We start from the raw sequence: 17429 nt of genomic DNA, 5'->3' as shown, positions 1-17429 counted from the left end.
AAGTGAAATATACAGCTGGTCCTTTTCTATTTCAGGCAAAGGAGTCTTCTAGGAAAATGTGAGTGAGTAGAAAATGTTGAAACGTTAAGAGCCTCCAATTGCAAATGAACAGAACTTCGAATTCTTGACCTTATGATGGAAATTGAAAACAAACTAGAGAAAACGTTACCAACCTTGTTAAGAAATACAAATGTACAAAGTGTACATGTGTTTGAAATATATATATAGCATATATGTACATAGCCTGTTTTAGTTGCAGTTACATACATATATATATGTACATGTATGTTTCCAAGTAGGACTGTCAAGCAGTGCTGCATAAAAGTACATGCTGTACAACCTGTGGAAATTAAAAGTGAGATATTGGCCTGATATTGTAATTCTTAAGAAGTTTATAAAGTTTTCAATTGGAGACACAGGTTGTACACCATGTACATGTAAACCTAAATTTGCTATATTTCTATAATCCATTCTTAAGAAATTATCTCCCCTTCAAGGATACAAATGATATTGTTAAAGATTTATTGTCAGTTTTATGGACGTACCATATATGAAATTGATGGTTTTATGTGGAAAATATTGTTAATGATGATCAATTCTTTGATTTAGTGGTAGATATATACTTTTATGCTTGATTATATCTTACCTGGTGAAAGATGCAGGAAGAATGCCTATATTGGGTACTCATTGTTCCCCCAGCCTATGTTCTGATATCATTTTTCAAACCACAGAAGCTTCTTATGTTAAAACCTTAAGTATGAAGTTGCAAAACTTTTCTGGATTTTACTTGTAAAGACATTCTAAGTGAGGTAAAGGATCAATGATAAACACCAGAATGATTTTGATTTCTAGCAATTTTCGCCCCACCATGCCAAATCCCCCATGCTATAACATTGTCATCTGATAAATTCCCAGCTGCAACCATTGTTTATTTATACTACTGAGTGCGTCATCATTTTTCCATAAAAACATAAATATAAATGCGTTACTTTAAGACGTGGTTAAAATAAGGAATCTCCGAAATTTGACAAATTGCCCAAATTTTACAATAAATCTATTTATACTTTTTAAATCACTGATTATAACAATATGCTTGTTATTTTGGAAAAATCTAGTTATAGTTTATTTAGTTGACCAAGTTCATTGCACACATATTAAAAATTGTGTAAAAAATTAATGTCTTAACTTTGCATTTGTTTGCCTGAAAGTTAGCATTTTCCTAGGAAATTCTCAGAAAACAAAATGGTGAATTTCCTAGGAAGTTCTCAGAAAACAAAATGGTAAAAAATCATTTTGTATCTATATTCTTTTCCGCTTGCATCACACCTTAACATTGTTCTCTAATTTCCTGCATAAATTTTGTAAACATAATTTCTTCTAAAATTGGAAAAGTTGTGAGGAAAAATCACTTGGTGATACCCTGGAAACCATTTGGTGATCCCCATATGTGATTTAAGTCATTCAGATAAAAGCAAATTTAAAGGTAAATAATTGTATCATGTAATAAGTAAATTTCATCAAAATCTATTCAATTGGATATGCAAAAGAACAGACGACAAATGCATCATGTAGTAAATGTTTCATTAAATTCCAATCAGCAGTTTCAAATGAGTTGAAGCTTAGAACTAGGGACAGAAAAACAGATGGACACCTTGATTACTATATACCTCCTGCTTTTAAAGCGTGAGAAAAGGATATCCATTATTCTGGGAGAAAGAAAAAACCAAAGCGAACACAAATTAACTAAAAGAAACACACAAACACAATAGAACAAATGAGCAACCAGAAGTCAACCATAACACCACCACTGCTCACTTAAACCTGTGAGCACTATTAGTTAAAGCATCCTGTGCTTTTCAATAATATCACATGATATAACAGTAGAACTGATCTACAATTAACCTCTCTTTTTTTTTTAGGAAAAATACTGTTAAGTTACTGTAAGAATTGTTTTGCTTTTTTTATTTAAATAGGTTAAAAAATCATTTGAAATGACATAAAAGTAGATCAGTCAGTGTCTTCATACCAAGTATTCGCAATATTGATCTTACATGGTGGTAGCAACTAGGTACTAGGTGTAATAAAATCAAAGTAATTGTAAAAGCACATATTTATTATTTGAACCATTTGCAAAAATATTTTCATGAGAAAAGGTCTTGCTTTTGTCTCTTTCTTCAAGTCATGACTTTCTAAAAAAAAAATGAAAAAAATAAAAAAAAAATATAAAAAATATGAATGACATTTTAATGCAAATACAATGTTTGCCTTATTAACAAAACGTGTGTACTTTGATATCAACACAAGCTTTTGAAAAGACCTAAATATGCAATTTAATCACTTGTGACACTCCATCCTTTCTATTGCCTACATGTGTATTGAAAATACACAGACATTTTGACAAATATAATACTATCCACATCTCTTGAATTTTGTACATTTGTACATGTTAAAACGTACATGTAGGTTTGTGTGTACAAAGATCAAATTTTCATACATTCCATAATTATATAAGTTAAATACTTTAAATTTGAAAATTCAATGAGGTTACATGTAACTGGCATATCTTGAGTAAAGTAGGAACTTGCCACTTACCCGTCCTTCAACTGTACACTGCTCACATAACACACTCACTATACCTGCCAACCAGCTACATCTATATAGCAATATAGCAATAAAATTCAAATAAAATTACAATATGTGTTTCATTCAGATAACTATATTTTAATAAACCGCTATAAATCAAATACAAATTGACAAACAACATGTAATTCCAATAAATATCTAAACTAAATGAACTGAAAACGTGTAACATGTATTTGCCATTCAGAAGGGACAGCTACATGTACATTGTAAAGGTAGAATAGATGATACAATATAGGTGGCTATTACTCTTACTAGGAAAATATGCTTGAATTTATTTTTAATCGGAAAATTTTGGATAATGGTACAAACATTATATTTGAAGTGAAAATCATTATTCCTTTATAGGATACAAGAAAAATGCAAGTTATAGACAATATTAAGCTACAACACCATATACAACATTTGAACACTGATCAACTTTAATTATTTGAGACTGTTTTAGCCACTTTTTGAGAAAATTGGGAACTTTTCATAGGAAGAAACACAAACAATATCACTTATGTTTGTGTAAATTAAGGAACAAAGCATCCATTTGTTTTAATTAAATTAAATTTACCAGTGAGTGAAGATTTCAATAATATACCATTCGAAAATTTCAAAAAGTAAAACAGCATACATGTGTGTATATACATGGTACATTTGTATTTTAAACATAAAGTATATGATTTATTCCATTTCGTCCATGGGTGGACATAGGGCGACTACAGTTTCTCTCCATTCGCTTCGGTTTTGGGCGATGGTGTTACGATTTTTCCACGTTAGTCCTACTCTCTTCAGTTCAGAGTTCAAACCCCTCCTCCAGGTGTTCTTTGGTCTTCCTCTTTTTCTTTGCCCTTGGGGATTCCAATCTAAAGCTTGCTGCTTTGTAGTGTTTTTATTTTTCTTCCTTAAAGTATGACCAATCCATTTCCATTTTCGGGTTCGAATGGTGTTTTCTATTGGTTGTTGTTTTGTTCTTTGCCAGAGTTTCTTGTTTGTTATTTTTTCTGGCCATCTGATATTCAGTATATTTCTTAGGCACTTGTTAACAAAGACTTGTATAGATTTCATGGTGTTTTCTGTTTCTCTCCAGGTCTCGCAACCATATAACAGGACAGACTTAACATTGCTGTTGAAAATTCTGATCTTAGTGGCCGTTCTCAGTGTTCTACTTTTCCATACTGGCTTTAGAATGGAAAAAGCCTGTAATGCTTTCATCTTTCTGGCTTGTACATCTTCGTCAGTGCCTCCAGTTGTACTCATGACACTTCCAAGGTACGTAAATTTATCTACATTCTCTATCTGTTGGTTATTTACCAATATTGGATCCATCTGGTTTTGTTGGATTCTCATGGCTTTGGTTTTGGCTGTGTTGATATACAATCCTGTTCTTTTAGCTGTTTCTTCGAGATGGTTGACCTGGTGTTGGGAATCTTGAAGACGATGCGATAGTGTGCATATGTCGTCTGCAAATTCGAGGTCTTCTAGACGAGATGTTAGTGTCCATTGTATACCATGAGGGTCGTTGTAAGCTGTTGTTGCTATCCAGTCGATGACTATGAGAAAGAGAAGGGGAGAGAGAATGCATCCTTGCCTTACGCCAGTTGTTACAGGGAAAGGATCCGTCAATGTACCAGCATGTATGACCTGACAAGAGAATTCTTCATACAGTAACTTAATCATGGAAACAATCTTAGGTGGAATCCCATAGTGTCCTAGAATGTTCCACAAGACCTGATGATCTATGCTGTCAAATGCTTTCTGGAAGTCAATAAAGTTTAGATATAGGGATGACTGCCATTCGATCGTTTGCTCAATAATTATTCTGAGTGTAGCAATCTGGTCGACACATGATCGTTCTTGTCTAAATCCAGCTTGTTCATCTCTCAGCTTGCTATCAATCTCTTCTTTCATTCTATAAGATTATACTGCATAGGATTTTACTAGGAATGGACAAAAGAGTTATTCCTCTCCAGTTGTTGCAATTGGATTTGTCCCCCTTTTTAGGTAGTTTTACCAAGAGTCCCTTTTGCCAGTCTTTTGGAATTTTTTCTCTTTCCCATATCTGGTTTAATAGCCCAAGAAGATATTGAATGGTAGTGTCATTCATGGACTTGAGGGCTTCTGGTGGTATGCCATCGATTCCCGCTGCTTTCCCATTCTTAAGATGTTTTAGGGCTTTTCTTACTTCATTTTCGGTAATTTTGTCAGTCTCTATGTTAAGTGTTGGACCTTCTTCAAGTATTGGTGGATTTGTTGGTGGTGGTCTGTTCAATACCTCATTAAAGTGTTCTTTCCATCTGTCAAGCTGATCTTCTAGCTTTGTGAGGGTATTGTTGTTTTTATCTTTGACTGGTAAATTTTCATTTTGAGAGATCTTTCCACTGAGTTGTCTTGTGATATTATACAATGTTTTGATGTCTCCTTTTAAGCAGGCGTTTTCAGCTTCTACTGCTAACTTTTCAGCATGGTTTATTTTATCTCTTTTACAGCTTTTCTTCACTTCTCTGTCTTTTGCGCTGTAAAGGTCTTGCAGGTTTTTCTTTTGCTGTCTGGTTTTGGCACTCATCAACTTTTCTTTTATTTCCCTTCTTTCAGATATTGTATCCCATGTTTGATCTGACATCCATTTCTTTCTTTTCACTTGAATGAAACCAACTGTTTCTTCGCATGCTTCCAGAATGGCTGTCTTTGTTGAGTTCCAGATGTCATCAATATCATTGTTCATTTCTTCGTTGTCAAGATCTAATAAAGTACTAAATCTGTTCCTGAGTGTAATTTGGAAGTTTTCTTTCACTTTCTGATCTTTAAACTTCTCAAACATTAAACTTCCTTTTTGTAGTCTCTCTTTTCTTTGTTGTTAAAAGCTTGAGTTTAATTTTTCCAATTACAAGGTGGTGATCTGATGCTGCGTCTGCTCCACGTTTTGTTCGTACATCTTGTAATGAAGATCTCCATCGACGGCTTATTGTTATGTGGTCTATTTGGTTTTCAGTGTCTCCAGATGGTGAAATCCAGGTGGTTTTATGACAAGATTTATGTGGAAACCAAGTACCGCCAATTACTAGACTGTTTATAGCGCAAACGTCAGCAAACATCTCTCCGTTCTCATTCATTTGCCCTATTCCATGTGGTCCTATCTCCCTTTCTCTACCTCCTCTGTCATCACCTACTTTGGCATTCAGATCTCCTAAGATGATAAGGATGTCTCTTTTAGGAACGGCATCAACAACTGATTGTAATAGGTTGTAGAAGTCATTTTTGTCTTCTTCGTCTGCGGTGTTTGTTGGTGCATACACCTGTATAAATGTTGTTTTCTGGAATCGAGTGTCAAATCTAGCTGATATCACTCTTGCAGATATTGGATTCCACTCCAAAAGCGATTTCTTGGCTTTCTTTGTAAGCATGAATCCCACGCCTTTGTCATGTATGTCGTCTTCATTTGGATTTCCTGAGAATATGACCGTATGACCTGAAGATAGTGTTGTCATTCCAGCTGTATTCCATCTTACTTCGCTGAGTCCTAGAATTTCGATATTGTATCTATCCATTTCGTTTGCAATTTGCAAGCTTTTGCCACTTTGATACATTGTTCTAACATTCCAAGCGCCTATGGTTGTTGGTTGTTTTGGTGAGAACAACTTCATCGGCTTTTGCGTCATTTGCTGTCCTCGATGTTTGGTTTGGTCCTCTTTCTCTAGTCGTTGAGTAAAGTATAAATGTATATTTATTTATTTTTTTTCTAAATTCTACAATTAACGTCAATTCTAAATCTTTCCTTTCTAGCTTTTCTGGTTTTTATTTTGGATTTAAAATTGTATTGTAACGTATTTTCTTTAAGAAAGTAAGATTGTTTTAATTCTACATGTTCAATTTAAAATCCCTCCCCCTTTTTTCCACTACAAATGTACGTGTAACCATGAGCAAGCACCGACTAATCAAAAGCAAATGATTTCTGTAGTTCATGTTCATTAGGAATGAGGCTTTATCATACACAATTCACAGAACATCATGATTCAGAAAAATAAGTAGCAAAATTGAGTCAGATATCTGCTGTACAAAATGACAAAAATGACGCGAATCTCTTAAAACCGGAAACGGAAACGGGCCGAAGTGGCTGATCGTCTATATGTGTTTGCAGTACCCATTATGGATAGTGTTGGTAATCATTTGAAAAATTGTTGTTTTAAGTCACTATTACAAGATTTGATAAGTCTAGGATGCAAATGTGTCAGTTGTATTTGAGTGGGGGTGGGATTACCCGTCATATTTTCATATTCACTCGAAGGTAAAACGTAAGCAAGTTTATAACTACGATTTTCAACTTTTACGGATGGTTTTCGAATGAAACAAAGCACAGACACTTGCACAAATAATGAATGAATGACACAGTAATTGCAACAATTTAAAAAAAAATTGTAATCAGACAAACTCAACGAAAATTCATACGTACCTGACGTAAACAAATTTCTAATCGACATGCGATAATGGCGACATCTTATTAAAGCGGAGTTGCGCCCACTAACTTCATGGAAAAAAGAACGTACGGGCGAAGGTGAGAACGGTGCTCTTGGTTTTCCCACTGGACGGTGCGAGACTCGTATGAATAGTCAAGGACATTTAAATCCCTCAGCACATGGGAGATGGGTGGGAGGTATGTGTCAGATGAGAATTTTTTTTTCAGAAGGGTAACATTTTTACATTTTATTCATATTTCAGTAGCAAGCGAAATCTGCCTTGTTGAATAATAAGGAAGTGGATCTTTTTCAATAAATGAGTAAAAGAAAAGGTTTTTTTTCCAAAATTTTGGATATTTTTTTTTCAAAAAGATAAAAAAAAAAGTCCCACTTTTCTACTCGCTTTCAAAATGGTCGCACTTTGCCACATGTAACCATTTAATCTTTCAGGGTACCTCTAGTAACTTCCTTTTCATATTTAGCGGGTCAGATGAGTTTGTACAGATACCGGAAAGAGTAGAGTCATCCACTGTAAATTATTTATTTTGCTGAAGTGTAAGGTATTAGTTTTCTTTTATTTTCAGTTTTCCTAACCTAAATATGTAAGTCTTTTAAGTGCTGTAAAGTTTCCTTTCGGGTATGTTTTTCGGCGGAGTGCTACGTGACGTCACGTATATTGTGCAGCAATTTTCATTCTCATTTAACTTACGTCAGATTGAAAATTATCGTATAGCAAGATCAAGAGGATTTTAAACAAAATGGCAATTAAATCTGATTCTTGGTCATACAGTCATAAATTACTACATGTAATCAATCATATTTTCAATACTTATTTTGTTTACACCATTAATTTGTAAAGAATTAAATCTAGAAACATAAAACGACACGTACTTTTTTTTCGAATCAGCTTATTTACATTTAATTGTAATTTTTTGTAAGAATTAGACTCAGTCGGAAAAAACAGAAACATACATGTAAAAAAATACAACAATTTGATAATATAATTTTACTCAAGGATGCTTTCTGTATTTGGGAAGTGTATTTATGCTCTGCACTCAGAGGATTTGCTAAAAGAAATAGAATTTTAGAAAAATGAGGCTTTTGACAGAGTTATCTGCACATGAATCGTTCATTTTTGATGCATTTCAATGAAATTGTACTCAATTTACCAAATGATATGATCTGGGTTCTTGAATTTTAACAGAATTATTTTATGTTAACTGGACTCTACACCACTACTTTTTGCACCAGATTCACCTTTGTGTTTTTTTTATATTTCTAAACGTATATCATTTAGTGTTTTCAAAATTGCTTGCCAAAAATTGTCTTAGTTAAAGTTCTGAATTTTACTTGTAATTAAGAGTCCTGAAACCCTTGAATGTAGCACAAATCCGTGTATACAGTTATATGCTTTACCTTACACAGACATTCTGTATGAAAGAGTAATCAAAGGAACCAAGGTTATAGCGGTAATCAAAAGAATGTATTCCAGGGACAAAGACCAGACATGGAAAACAGACATACACAACAAAGAACATAAAGTAACTAAAATCATACATACAAAGTAACAAAAGTAAATGAGCAACTCGGACTCCACTAAAAACTAGGAGCATGGACCAGGTGCACCGGTAGGGTAGGCGTCCTCTGCTTTTCTAGAAACACCCGCTGGTGTTATATATTATATATTATAATATTATATTATCACTTTATATTATCACTTTTTAAGCATACCAGTCGCATCCTGTATATTCCGATCCATTACCCAATGGTCGGTTATTACGTGTATTATTTTTAATTATTAATTTGATGTCCTAATTAAACAGGAATATTCTTCAATTAGAAAAAAAGTATTTTTTTTACTTATTGCATGCATTGCATACATTCTATCGGTGTCGTGCTTTAATTCAGCAACTCAAAACTGCCGTTAACAAAGACGGTGGTAATAAGCAAGTAATTTGCGTTATATTAAGTATAAATAAAGTATAAATTAAAAAAGTCAGAAATTATAGCTTAATATAGTAAGTGTATGGGGATAAAGAATAATGGAATAGGGTGGTGGGGATTGGTGTATGGGGGATGGGGAGATTTGGGGAAATTTGTCTTTAAAATATTTATTGAAATGAAACATGTATTCAATTTTATTAAAAATAACAGTTTAAATGTTGTATAATATAAAAAAATATGCATTTTAATTTGATAATGTAAATATTTCATAAATAAATACGCAAAGGAGGTTCTATTGGGAGATGGAGATTTTTCTATGGGGAATGGAGGTATTGTATATGGTGTAAGTGGGAAGCCTATACCATTCAAGAGCTGTATCCATTAGAAGGACCATGTAAAACATTTTTGAATTTTAAATATGCACAGTAGTCTTTGAAAAAGTCTTCCACGATATTTTATTTAAATGGTTGAAGATGTTACCCAATATTCGGTCATATACTGTGATCTCGAAGGCGCTATTTACAGAGAGTATATACTGTATCAAAAAGTACACAAATATGTAACTGAATGTTGACATAAGATAATCGAATTAAGTGGTGACAAGTTATAAATAACCCGATCTGAAGTTAATTGTGTGATTGATATTTAAAGTTTTTCCACCTGGCGTGTTATCTCGGGCCGGTACTTGGTTTTGCCAAAGAAATACTGCCTTGGGCTGAATCTCCAATATACAATTTAATTTACTATGTCATGGTACAGGTTCTACCAGGTAAATTAATCATGATCTCAGACGAATCATATTTGCAAAACACTTGTGGTCATACTAAGAAAAGTCAGTCTTGGTATTTTGCGGCATTTTCATGTCATAAAAAGTAGTTTTATTATTTCGTCCCTTTAATTTTAATTGGTTCTTTAACTTTGATATATCTTATCTTGAACTTTGTCATATTCAGAGACGATTAGTCGAAATCCGAGCTATTCAATCCAAGAAATTAAGAAGTATACAACTTCACAAATTCACACGAGACGGCGTAAACATCTTTAGCAATATAGAAGCACATAATATTTTGTCACGGGACAAAACTACGTCTAAAAAGTCTCGTAAACGCAGATTTAAGAGAAAATCTAACTTGAAACGAATTTCCACCACGACAACTGTCAACCTTTCATCTTTTACTCTCTCTGGAAGTGAAACCAGGATTTTATCTATAGGTTCTGTCCCACCCTTTACAATATAGATGAAGTTCAACTTGAAGATGACCTGGATAAATTTGCTAGATCCCTCAGGCTCAAAGAACATTTTGCTAACAAACATGAAGACCAAGATATGGATCCTGACAGTTCTGACTCCGACCATGAAGAAAGTGATACATACACTCGAAATTTCAAAAAGAAAAATCAATGGGCTCCTAAATCAAATAAATATGGCACGCTAGAAAATGTCATTGACAAAATAAAATCAGATATCAAACACTTATCCAACAACTACATTCTATCTTTCTTCAACATTACGCCCGATGAGAAAAAAGCAATACAGTCGTTGAAAAACCGTGACGATATAATTATAAAACCAACATACAAAGGCAGCGCCATAGTAGTTATGGATAAAAATAACTACATCTCAGAAGCATTGCGTCAACTTTCGGATGAAAGACTTTATAAAAAGCTACCCAATGACCCTACTATATCTTTCAGTGAAAAAAATCACTTCAGAACTGAACAAAATGTTCAAGGACGGCAGCATTACAGAAGAACAGTTCGAATACTTAAAACCAGAGGATCAATCAGAGAACCCGGACGTTTTTACCTTCTACCTAAAATTCACAAAAAAGATCTCCCTGGACGACCCATAGTTTCTGCTAATAGTCACCCAACCGAAAAAAATTCTGAATTTGTGAATTACCATCTCCGACCCCTTGTTCAAAAGCTCCGGTCATATTTGAAAGACACCACGGACTATCTGAGGAAAATGGAATTAATGAATCCTTTACCTCCCAAAACACTTCTGGTCTCCCTTGATGTCTCTTCACTCTATACTAATATCCCACACGATGACGGTATAGAAGCCTGCAGAGAAGCTTGGGAATCACGAGATATTTTGGACCCCCTACCGACTGCCTAGTTAATTTACCCACTTCAGTTTTGAAGTATAACAACTTCACTTTCAACGACGAACACTACCTCCAAATCAATGGTACAGCTATGGGAACGAAAATGGCTCTTTCGTATGCTAACATCTTCATGGGTAAATTAGAAAATCAAATAATCTCAACATCTTTATCGAAACCCCTCTCTTGGTTACGATTCATCAGTGATGTTGACATGAAATGGACTGAGTCGAAACAAAATTTAGACAATTTTATCACACATGCCAACAATGTTCATCCATCAATCAAATTCACCCATGAAATTTCTGACACTAAAATCACATTTTTGGATACTACTACGTTTGTAAAAAACGGGGAAATGTCCATGGATCTTCACAGCAAACCAACTGATAGTCACCAATACTTATCTTCCAATTGTTGTCATCCAAAACATTATACTAAAAGCATAACATACAGTCAGGCACTTCGAATTCGGCGTATTTGTTCTTCTGACAATACCACCAACAAAGTCTAGATGAACTCTGTGGTTATTTGTCATCGCGTGGCTATAAATCAACAGATATAGATCGGGGATTTGAACGTGCTAACAAAATCAGCCGTAAATATCTCCTCGAGTACAAACCTAAGAAAAAGAACAAAAAGGTCCCTTTTGTGCTTACATACCATCCAGCCTTTGGGAAACTCTCGCAGTTACTGCATTCAAATTGGAAAGACATTCAAAAACATCCCAAGCTCTCCAAGCTCGTTCCGGGGGGCCCGGTCCTGGCATTCCGTAGACCTAGGAGCCTAAGAGATCCCCTTGTAAGAGCAGAGATTTCATCTCAGCCCAAGCAAAATACAACGGGCCAGTGTCGACCATGTGGAGATAAGAGATGTAAGACCTGTACCCAGATGCTGCACACCAAATCTTTTAAAAGCTACTGCACTGGAAAGAAATTTGCCATTTTTTGCGACGTAACTTGCAAAACCGAAAATACCATATACCTTCTCCAGTGCCGATGTGGTATGCAGTACGTTGGCGAAACAGAACAACCTTTCAACAGGCGTATGAATGGTCATCGCAGTGACTACAAATGCAAACCAGACCTCCCTCCAAGTCGCCATCTTAGATCTGCCGGACACACTCAGGAGGATCTCCACAACATTGTTGTGACGATCATAGAACATAATAAAAACTGGTCAAAATGTAAAAGAGTTTCTCGGGAAAGCTTTTGGATGAAGAAATTGCAAACAACTTCTCCAGATGGAATTAACGAGAAAAAATAATTCATTTTTAGGTCTTGGATCTAAGGCTGGTACAGCACTACTTGCTATACATCAATACGCCGTACTACTATATTTGGATTTTTTTATTTTTTTAAATCGTTTTTCCACAGTTAATTGTAACTTTGATAAAAAGACCCTCTTTGTTATTTTCATTCAGGCTCCTGATCAGTTGCTTATTTGAGCCTTTGATAAAGGTACAATCACCCACAGCGTACGCGATTCAGCTTCTGAATCTGTTTTGATCTTGAACTTTGTGAGTTTTATGCTCATATAGTTTTATGAGTTTCGTGCTGAGGAAGGATATCTGTTATCCGAAATATTCAATTTAATTTTTTCCATCTTTTGGTGATGTTAAACATATTTAGACGTTTATATATAAACAACGTCTCAGAATGTGACGACTCTATTCTTTACACTGCTCCATCGGATCAAATTGATACAGGGAAGATAACGTAAACTTCTAGAAGGGTCTGAAAAATTCCCAACGATGTTAGAACTGTCAAATTTGCGAAGCAAATTTTGTCGTTCCCTCCGCGGGACTCGAACTCGTACCGCTGTGACATCTATGGCAACACCGCCTGCACTAAGTCCAGCGCCTTAGACCACTCGGCCAGCTGGGCTATATTAAAATATAGCTTTCGGGTGATTCCTCCTCGTATGATTAATCTAGGGCTGTAACTAAGTACACGATGTATAGTAGTACGGGACAGTTCATCTAGGTGTTATTATGTAGGATAGAGGATCAAATTAATGATGCATGTCACAACAAATCAATATTATACAACGTCTCAGAATGTTACGACTCTATTCTCTACACTGCTCCATCGGATCAAATTGATACAGGGAAGATAACGTAAACTTATAGAAGGGTCTGAAAAATTCCCAACGATGTTAGAACTGTCAAATATGCGAAGCAAATTTGTGGTCGTTCCCTCCGCGGGACTCGAACTCGTACCGCTGTGACATCTATGGCAACACCGCCTGTAACTTAGTACACGATGTATGATAGTACGGGTCATTTCATCTAGGTGTTATTATTTAGGATAGAGGATCAAATTAATGATGCATGTCACAACAAATCAATATTATTCAACGTCTCAGAATGTGACGAATAGTGAATAGAGTCGTCACATTCTGAGACGTTGTATATATATATATACTAAGTCCAGCGCCCTAGACCACTCGGTCAGCTAGGCTTTCTCTCTATCATATATATATATTGCAGTAAGAATTGTGCAATGGAAACTCGATCTTTTTCCGTTCGTTTGTTTACTCTTTTTCTGGGAGGGGATGTGCATTTTAAACGTATTTTCCATTCTAATATTGTTTCACTGTCGATTAAAATCTGTTTTATGAGTTTGTTCCATTACAGTGCGCAACATCTAAAATATAGTAAAACGTGTTGCAAAGGTGTACATAAATAACATTTTTGACCTACTTTTGTTTAAACAGGCTGGTATAAAAAGAGAGAAACAATTAATTATTAGTGAAGCAGTTGCAGCCCTTTTATTTTGTTACCAACAAGGACTAAGATATACAAACGGAAAAATCTTGGTCGTAGACAGTAGTGGTAAGTTTATCGTACAGCCACATTTACATCACAGAGGTTGTGACTTTTGAGGTGAAATTGTGTAATACAAATCAAAGGTACAATTATGAAACAGATATAATTAATGCAACAAGGTAAAGTCGAAAGTTAATATGCCTTCACTTGTTTTTCACAGGTTTTTTCACATACAAATCGATGGTAAAGGAAAAATATTGACCAAACTACGACAAACATGATGACATTTCATTCAGAATTGTCTACCTTCCTCTCATCTGTGGCAAAATCCCTTCAGCACCTGCGTATGGAGTGTTCATATCACAACTCATACCTTTTGCCTGCTGATTCTACGCAGACTTTTTTGTATCGCGCTAAACTTCTACCAAGAAGGCTTCTGGAATAGGGACATTTTGCTACAAGTTTGAAGTCATCGCTACAGAAGTTGTATGGTCGTCATCATGAACTCGTGGATCGTTATGGTGTATCCATCTGCACCATGAAAACTGATTTATTCAACAGTTCATAGTTTTCCTTTCCCCATTTGTCTACTCCGGACTTGAATTTTTTATGAGCAACTCGGCGGTTGTTTCTAGAAAAGCATAAAGTAACTAAAATCATACGTAGAAAGTAACAAAAGTAAATGAGCAACTCGGACTCCACTAAAAACTGGGAACATGGACCAGGTGCACGTCTGCTTTGAGGGTGTTCAATATCAACATACAAGTACAGTATAACATGAAGTGTATGAAATGCGAGGTAAAATCAATGTTTTCCTATATGTTTAATGCAGAAAGGTCAATTCGACAGTCAATAACACAAAGACCATACTACAAAACAAAAATTCAAAATTTGGACCATTATTAATACAAGGAAATTCCTATGAAATTATATTGATGTTATTGATATTATCATATTTTATATATTTATAAGGAGCAATGACGACACTAACTGTGCTAGATCAACAGTCAGATGCAGAGGTTGTCCAAGGACCTACAGTAGCAATACCATGGGGAGGTCAATGTATCGATAAAGCTTTCATTGAAATGTTGTCGACAATATTTGGTCGGTCAGCCTTAAATGATCTGAAGGAAGAGGAATTTGAAGATTATGTCGATCTTTTACTACAATTTGAATTGAAGAAAAGGTCAGTAAGATCCGATCAAACAAACACGAAAGTCATCAATTTACCCGTGTCTTTTATAGATCTTATTAGGATGAAACATCGGGAGGTAGAGTCGACAATCGAGAATTCACCGTTCAAAGACCGTCTAAGATATTCAAAAAGAAAACTGTATTTAGAATCTGATTGCTTTAGAGATTTGTTTAGAGAAACCAATACAAGGATAGTTGCTTTTATTCAGAAAGTTTTATCCTATCCTGAGCTTTCCGATGTTTGCACAGTTTTGTTGGTCGGAGGTTACTCTGAATGTGAACTGTTACAGAACATGATAAATAAAACTTTAGAGAGGTCAGTTACAGTTTTCATACCAGAGAGTGCTGATATAGGAGTAATGGAAGGTGCTGTTATATATGGATGTAACCCCGTAAGTTTTTTTTTTTTTTTTTTTTTTTTGCTAATTTTAGTGTTATAACCAGTTAAGTACAGTTCTGCCTAAAAACCAGCCGGAGGAGTATAATGGGTGATTCAGTTCTTAATCCTAAATATATGTTTATAATGTAAATCTTTATGTAGGCCCCTTCGAATCTGTAAAAGAAAATATAAGTGCAAATAAAAGTAGTCTACTTGAGATATTTAAACTTAAAATATTTGGTTAAGTTCTACTACAGAAAAAGTACTAGAGAACTTTCAGCCAGAATTTTTACACTATAACCAAGCAAAAAATACTTCACGATAAGAAGCACATCCATAGTCATGAACATTGAAAGAGTAGTGTTAGGACCAAATAAATGTATTGATACAGTTTCATTAATTATATGTATCTTAAGATATTTTAAATCAACCCTGCCTAGTTTCTAGGCAGAACCATACTTAGCAGGTAAATCACACATATTATATAGAGCATCTTTTTCGGCACATATATATAGAAATATGTATTTTCAATGTACAAATAACATTTGTTGAGACGAAAAACTTGTATATTAATGCAGATCAAACCTAGTATTTTTAGTATATAGATTTTCTTTGTTTTTGTTTTCTAAGATAACCAATGAAAGCAGAGGACGCTTACCCTACCGGTGCAAGTGGTCCGTGCTTCCGGTTTTTAGCGGAGTCCGAGTTGCATATTTACTTATTTTTCTTCATACCTGTTATTTGATTATTCATGTTCTTTGTTGTGTGTGTGTCTATTTTTACTGTCTGGTCTTTATCCCTTAATAACATTTTTTTTTAATTTTAATGCAAAAATATAACCAAATTTGACTTCGATCTAAGTGTGCCTGAAAAGGACATTTTACTATTAAATTAATATACTTTAGAATTTTAATGTTGTAATTTAACCAAACTTGTTTTCGAGGTAGATAAGCCTTAAAAAGGTATTTTTCTCAAATTTTTTATATACATTTTGTAGGAATTTTTAATTTTGGCAAACTTTTAATAAACTGGTATGTTGAATTTCTTATTTAGATTTCAATATATAACACTTAAGCGGCATTCTGTAATATTTCGAAAAGAAATAAGGGGTCACTGAACTCTGTTGGAATATTTAAAAAACTAATTCTCATAGCTTTTCTATGGGATTTTTTACCTAATTATCTCTCCTTGAAAGAGTCTTGTTCATTTAATGTTTTGATTTTTCTATAAAAAATCTACTTGTCGTCAGTTGTTTAAAAATAATTTTCAAAAACTAGTTTTTAACATCATTTAAAACACATTAATAGACTGAAATGTAACTTTACGTCTCAATGATACTGCAAGGTGACAGAAAATAATGCTCCGTGTAACAGATACGATCTACGTTAAAAGAAAGCGGATAATTTGAGGGGAAGATAAATATAAAAAACGGTTGGTGACCCAAAAGTGTTAGTATATTTACTTATCGAGTTGATATGAGGATATAACAGTTGTATTGTCCCCTATGTACTAACTATTGTGTAATATTCTGTTTGGAGCATAACAGATAGCGTAATCAAAGTCAAATCATTTGTTGTAACAAATCCAATGTTTCATGGTCGTAATACAGTTGCATGGTACATGCATGACAAAAAAGATATTACGTAAACATGACTGTTGATAATGAGTGTGACTACATGCGATAAAAATCTATAAAAAGGAACCAAAAGGGAAAATGTACTAGTTGAAAAACTAAACAAAACCTACAAAAGACCTATGTAAAATATCACTGAAGAACCACAATGAACTTTAAAAATCAGCCATAAAATTTATAAAAATGAATTTTGAGATGAAAAGAAAAATATTTAAAAAAGGGATCAAAATGAAGTGTAAATGGAAAAGTAAAACTTTAACAGTTATCTGAAAAAGTATCTCAAAATCACAGTAAATATTCACTAAATCATACCTCACTTAAA

The 17429-nt window shown here is 34.3% G+C and overlaps 2 protein-coding genes across 12 annotated transcripts in view; one reads left to right on the top strand and one right to left on the bottom strand.

Moving 5' to 3' along the window:
• LOC148605731 (uncharacterized) overlaps positions 1-17429 on the bottom strand; it is a 66923-nt gene that overhangs the window by 48949 nt on the left and 545 nt on the right. For 3 of the 11 annotated variants that reach the window (XR_015916055.1, XR_015916054.1, XR_015916048.1), the window contains exon 2: positions 2593-2653. The exons of 6 other annotated variants lie outside the window; for them this stretch is intronic. Coding sequence is in view for 1 of the 5 variants with exons in the window: in XM_088549764.1 (XP_088405890.1) it covers positions 4538-5446 (909 nt within the window). In the remaining 4 variants the exon portion in view is untranslated. Of the gene's footprint in view, positions 1-1951; positions 2190-2592; positions 2654-4537; positions 13780-17429 lie in introns of those variants that run through there. 2 more of the 11 variants (XR_015916051.1, XM_088549764.1) reach the window with 2 other exon arrangements.
• Positions 7142-16482, top strand: LOC148605732 (heat shock 70 kDa protein 12A-like). Its single transcript, XM_088549771.1, has 3 exons — positions 7142-7276; positions 13850-13967; positions 14874-16482. The coding sequence occupies exons 1-3, from the start codon at positions 7259-7261 to the stop codon at positions 15533-15535; spliced, it is 798 nt and encodes a 265-aa protein (XP_088405897.1). The 5' UTR covers positions 7142-7258; the 3' UTR covers positions 15536-16482.

The sequence above is a fragment of the Perna viridis genome, chromosome 10, assembly GCF_037379345.1.
Source record: "Perna viridis isolate PV_CMFRI_1.1 ecotype Kerala chromosome 10, ASM3737934v1, whole genome shotgun sequence".
NCBI classification, from domain to species: Eukaryota; Metazoa; Mollusca; class Bivalvia; order Mytilida; family Mytilidae; genus Perna; species Perna viridis.
This window is presented reverse-complemented; position numbering and strand designations above follow the sequence as displayed.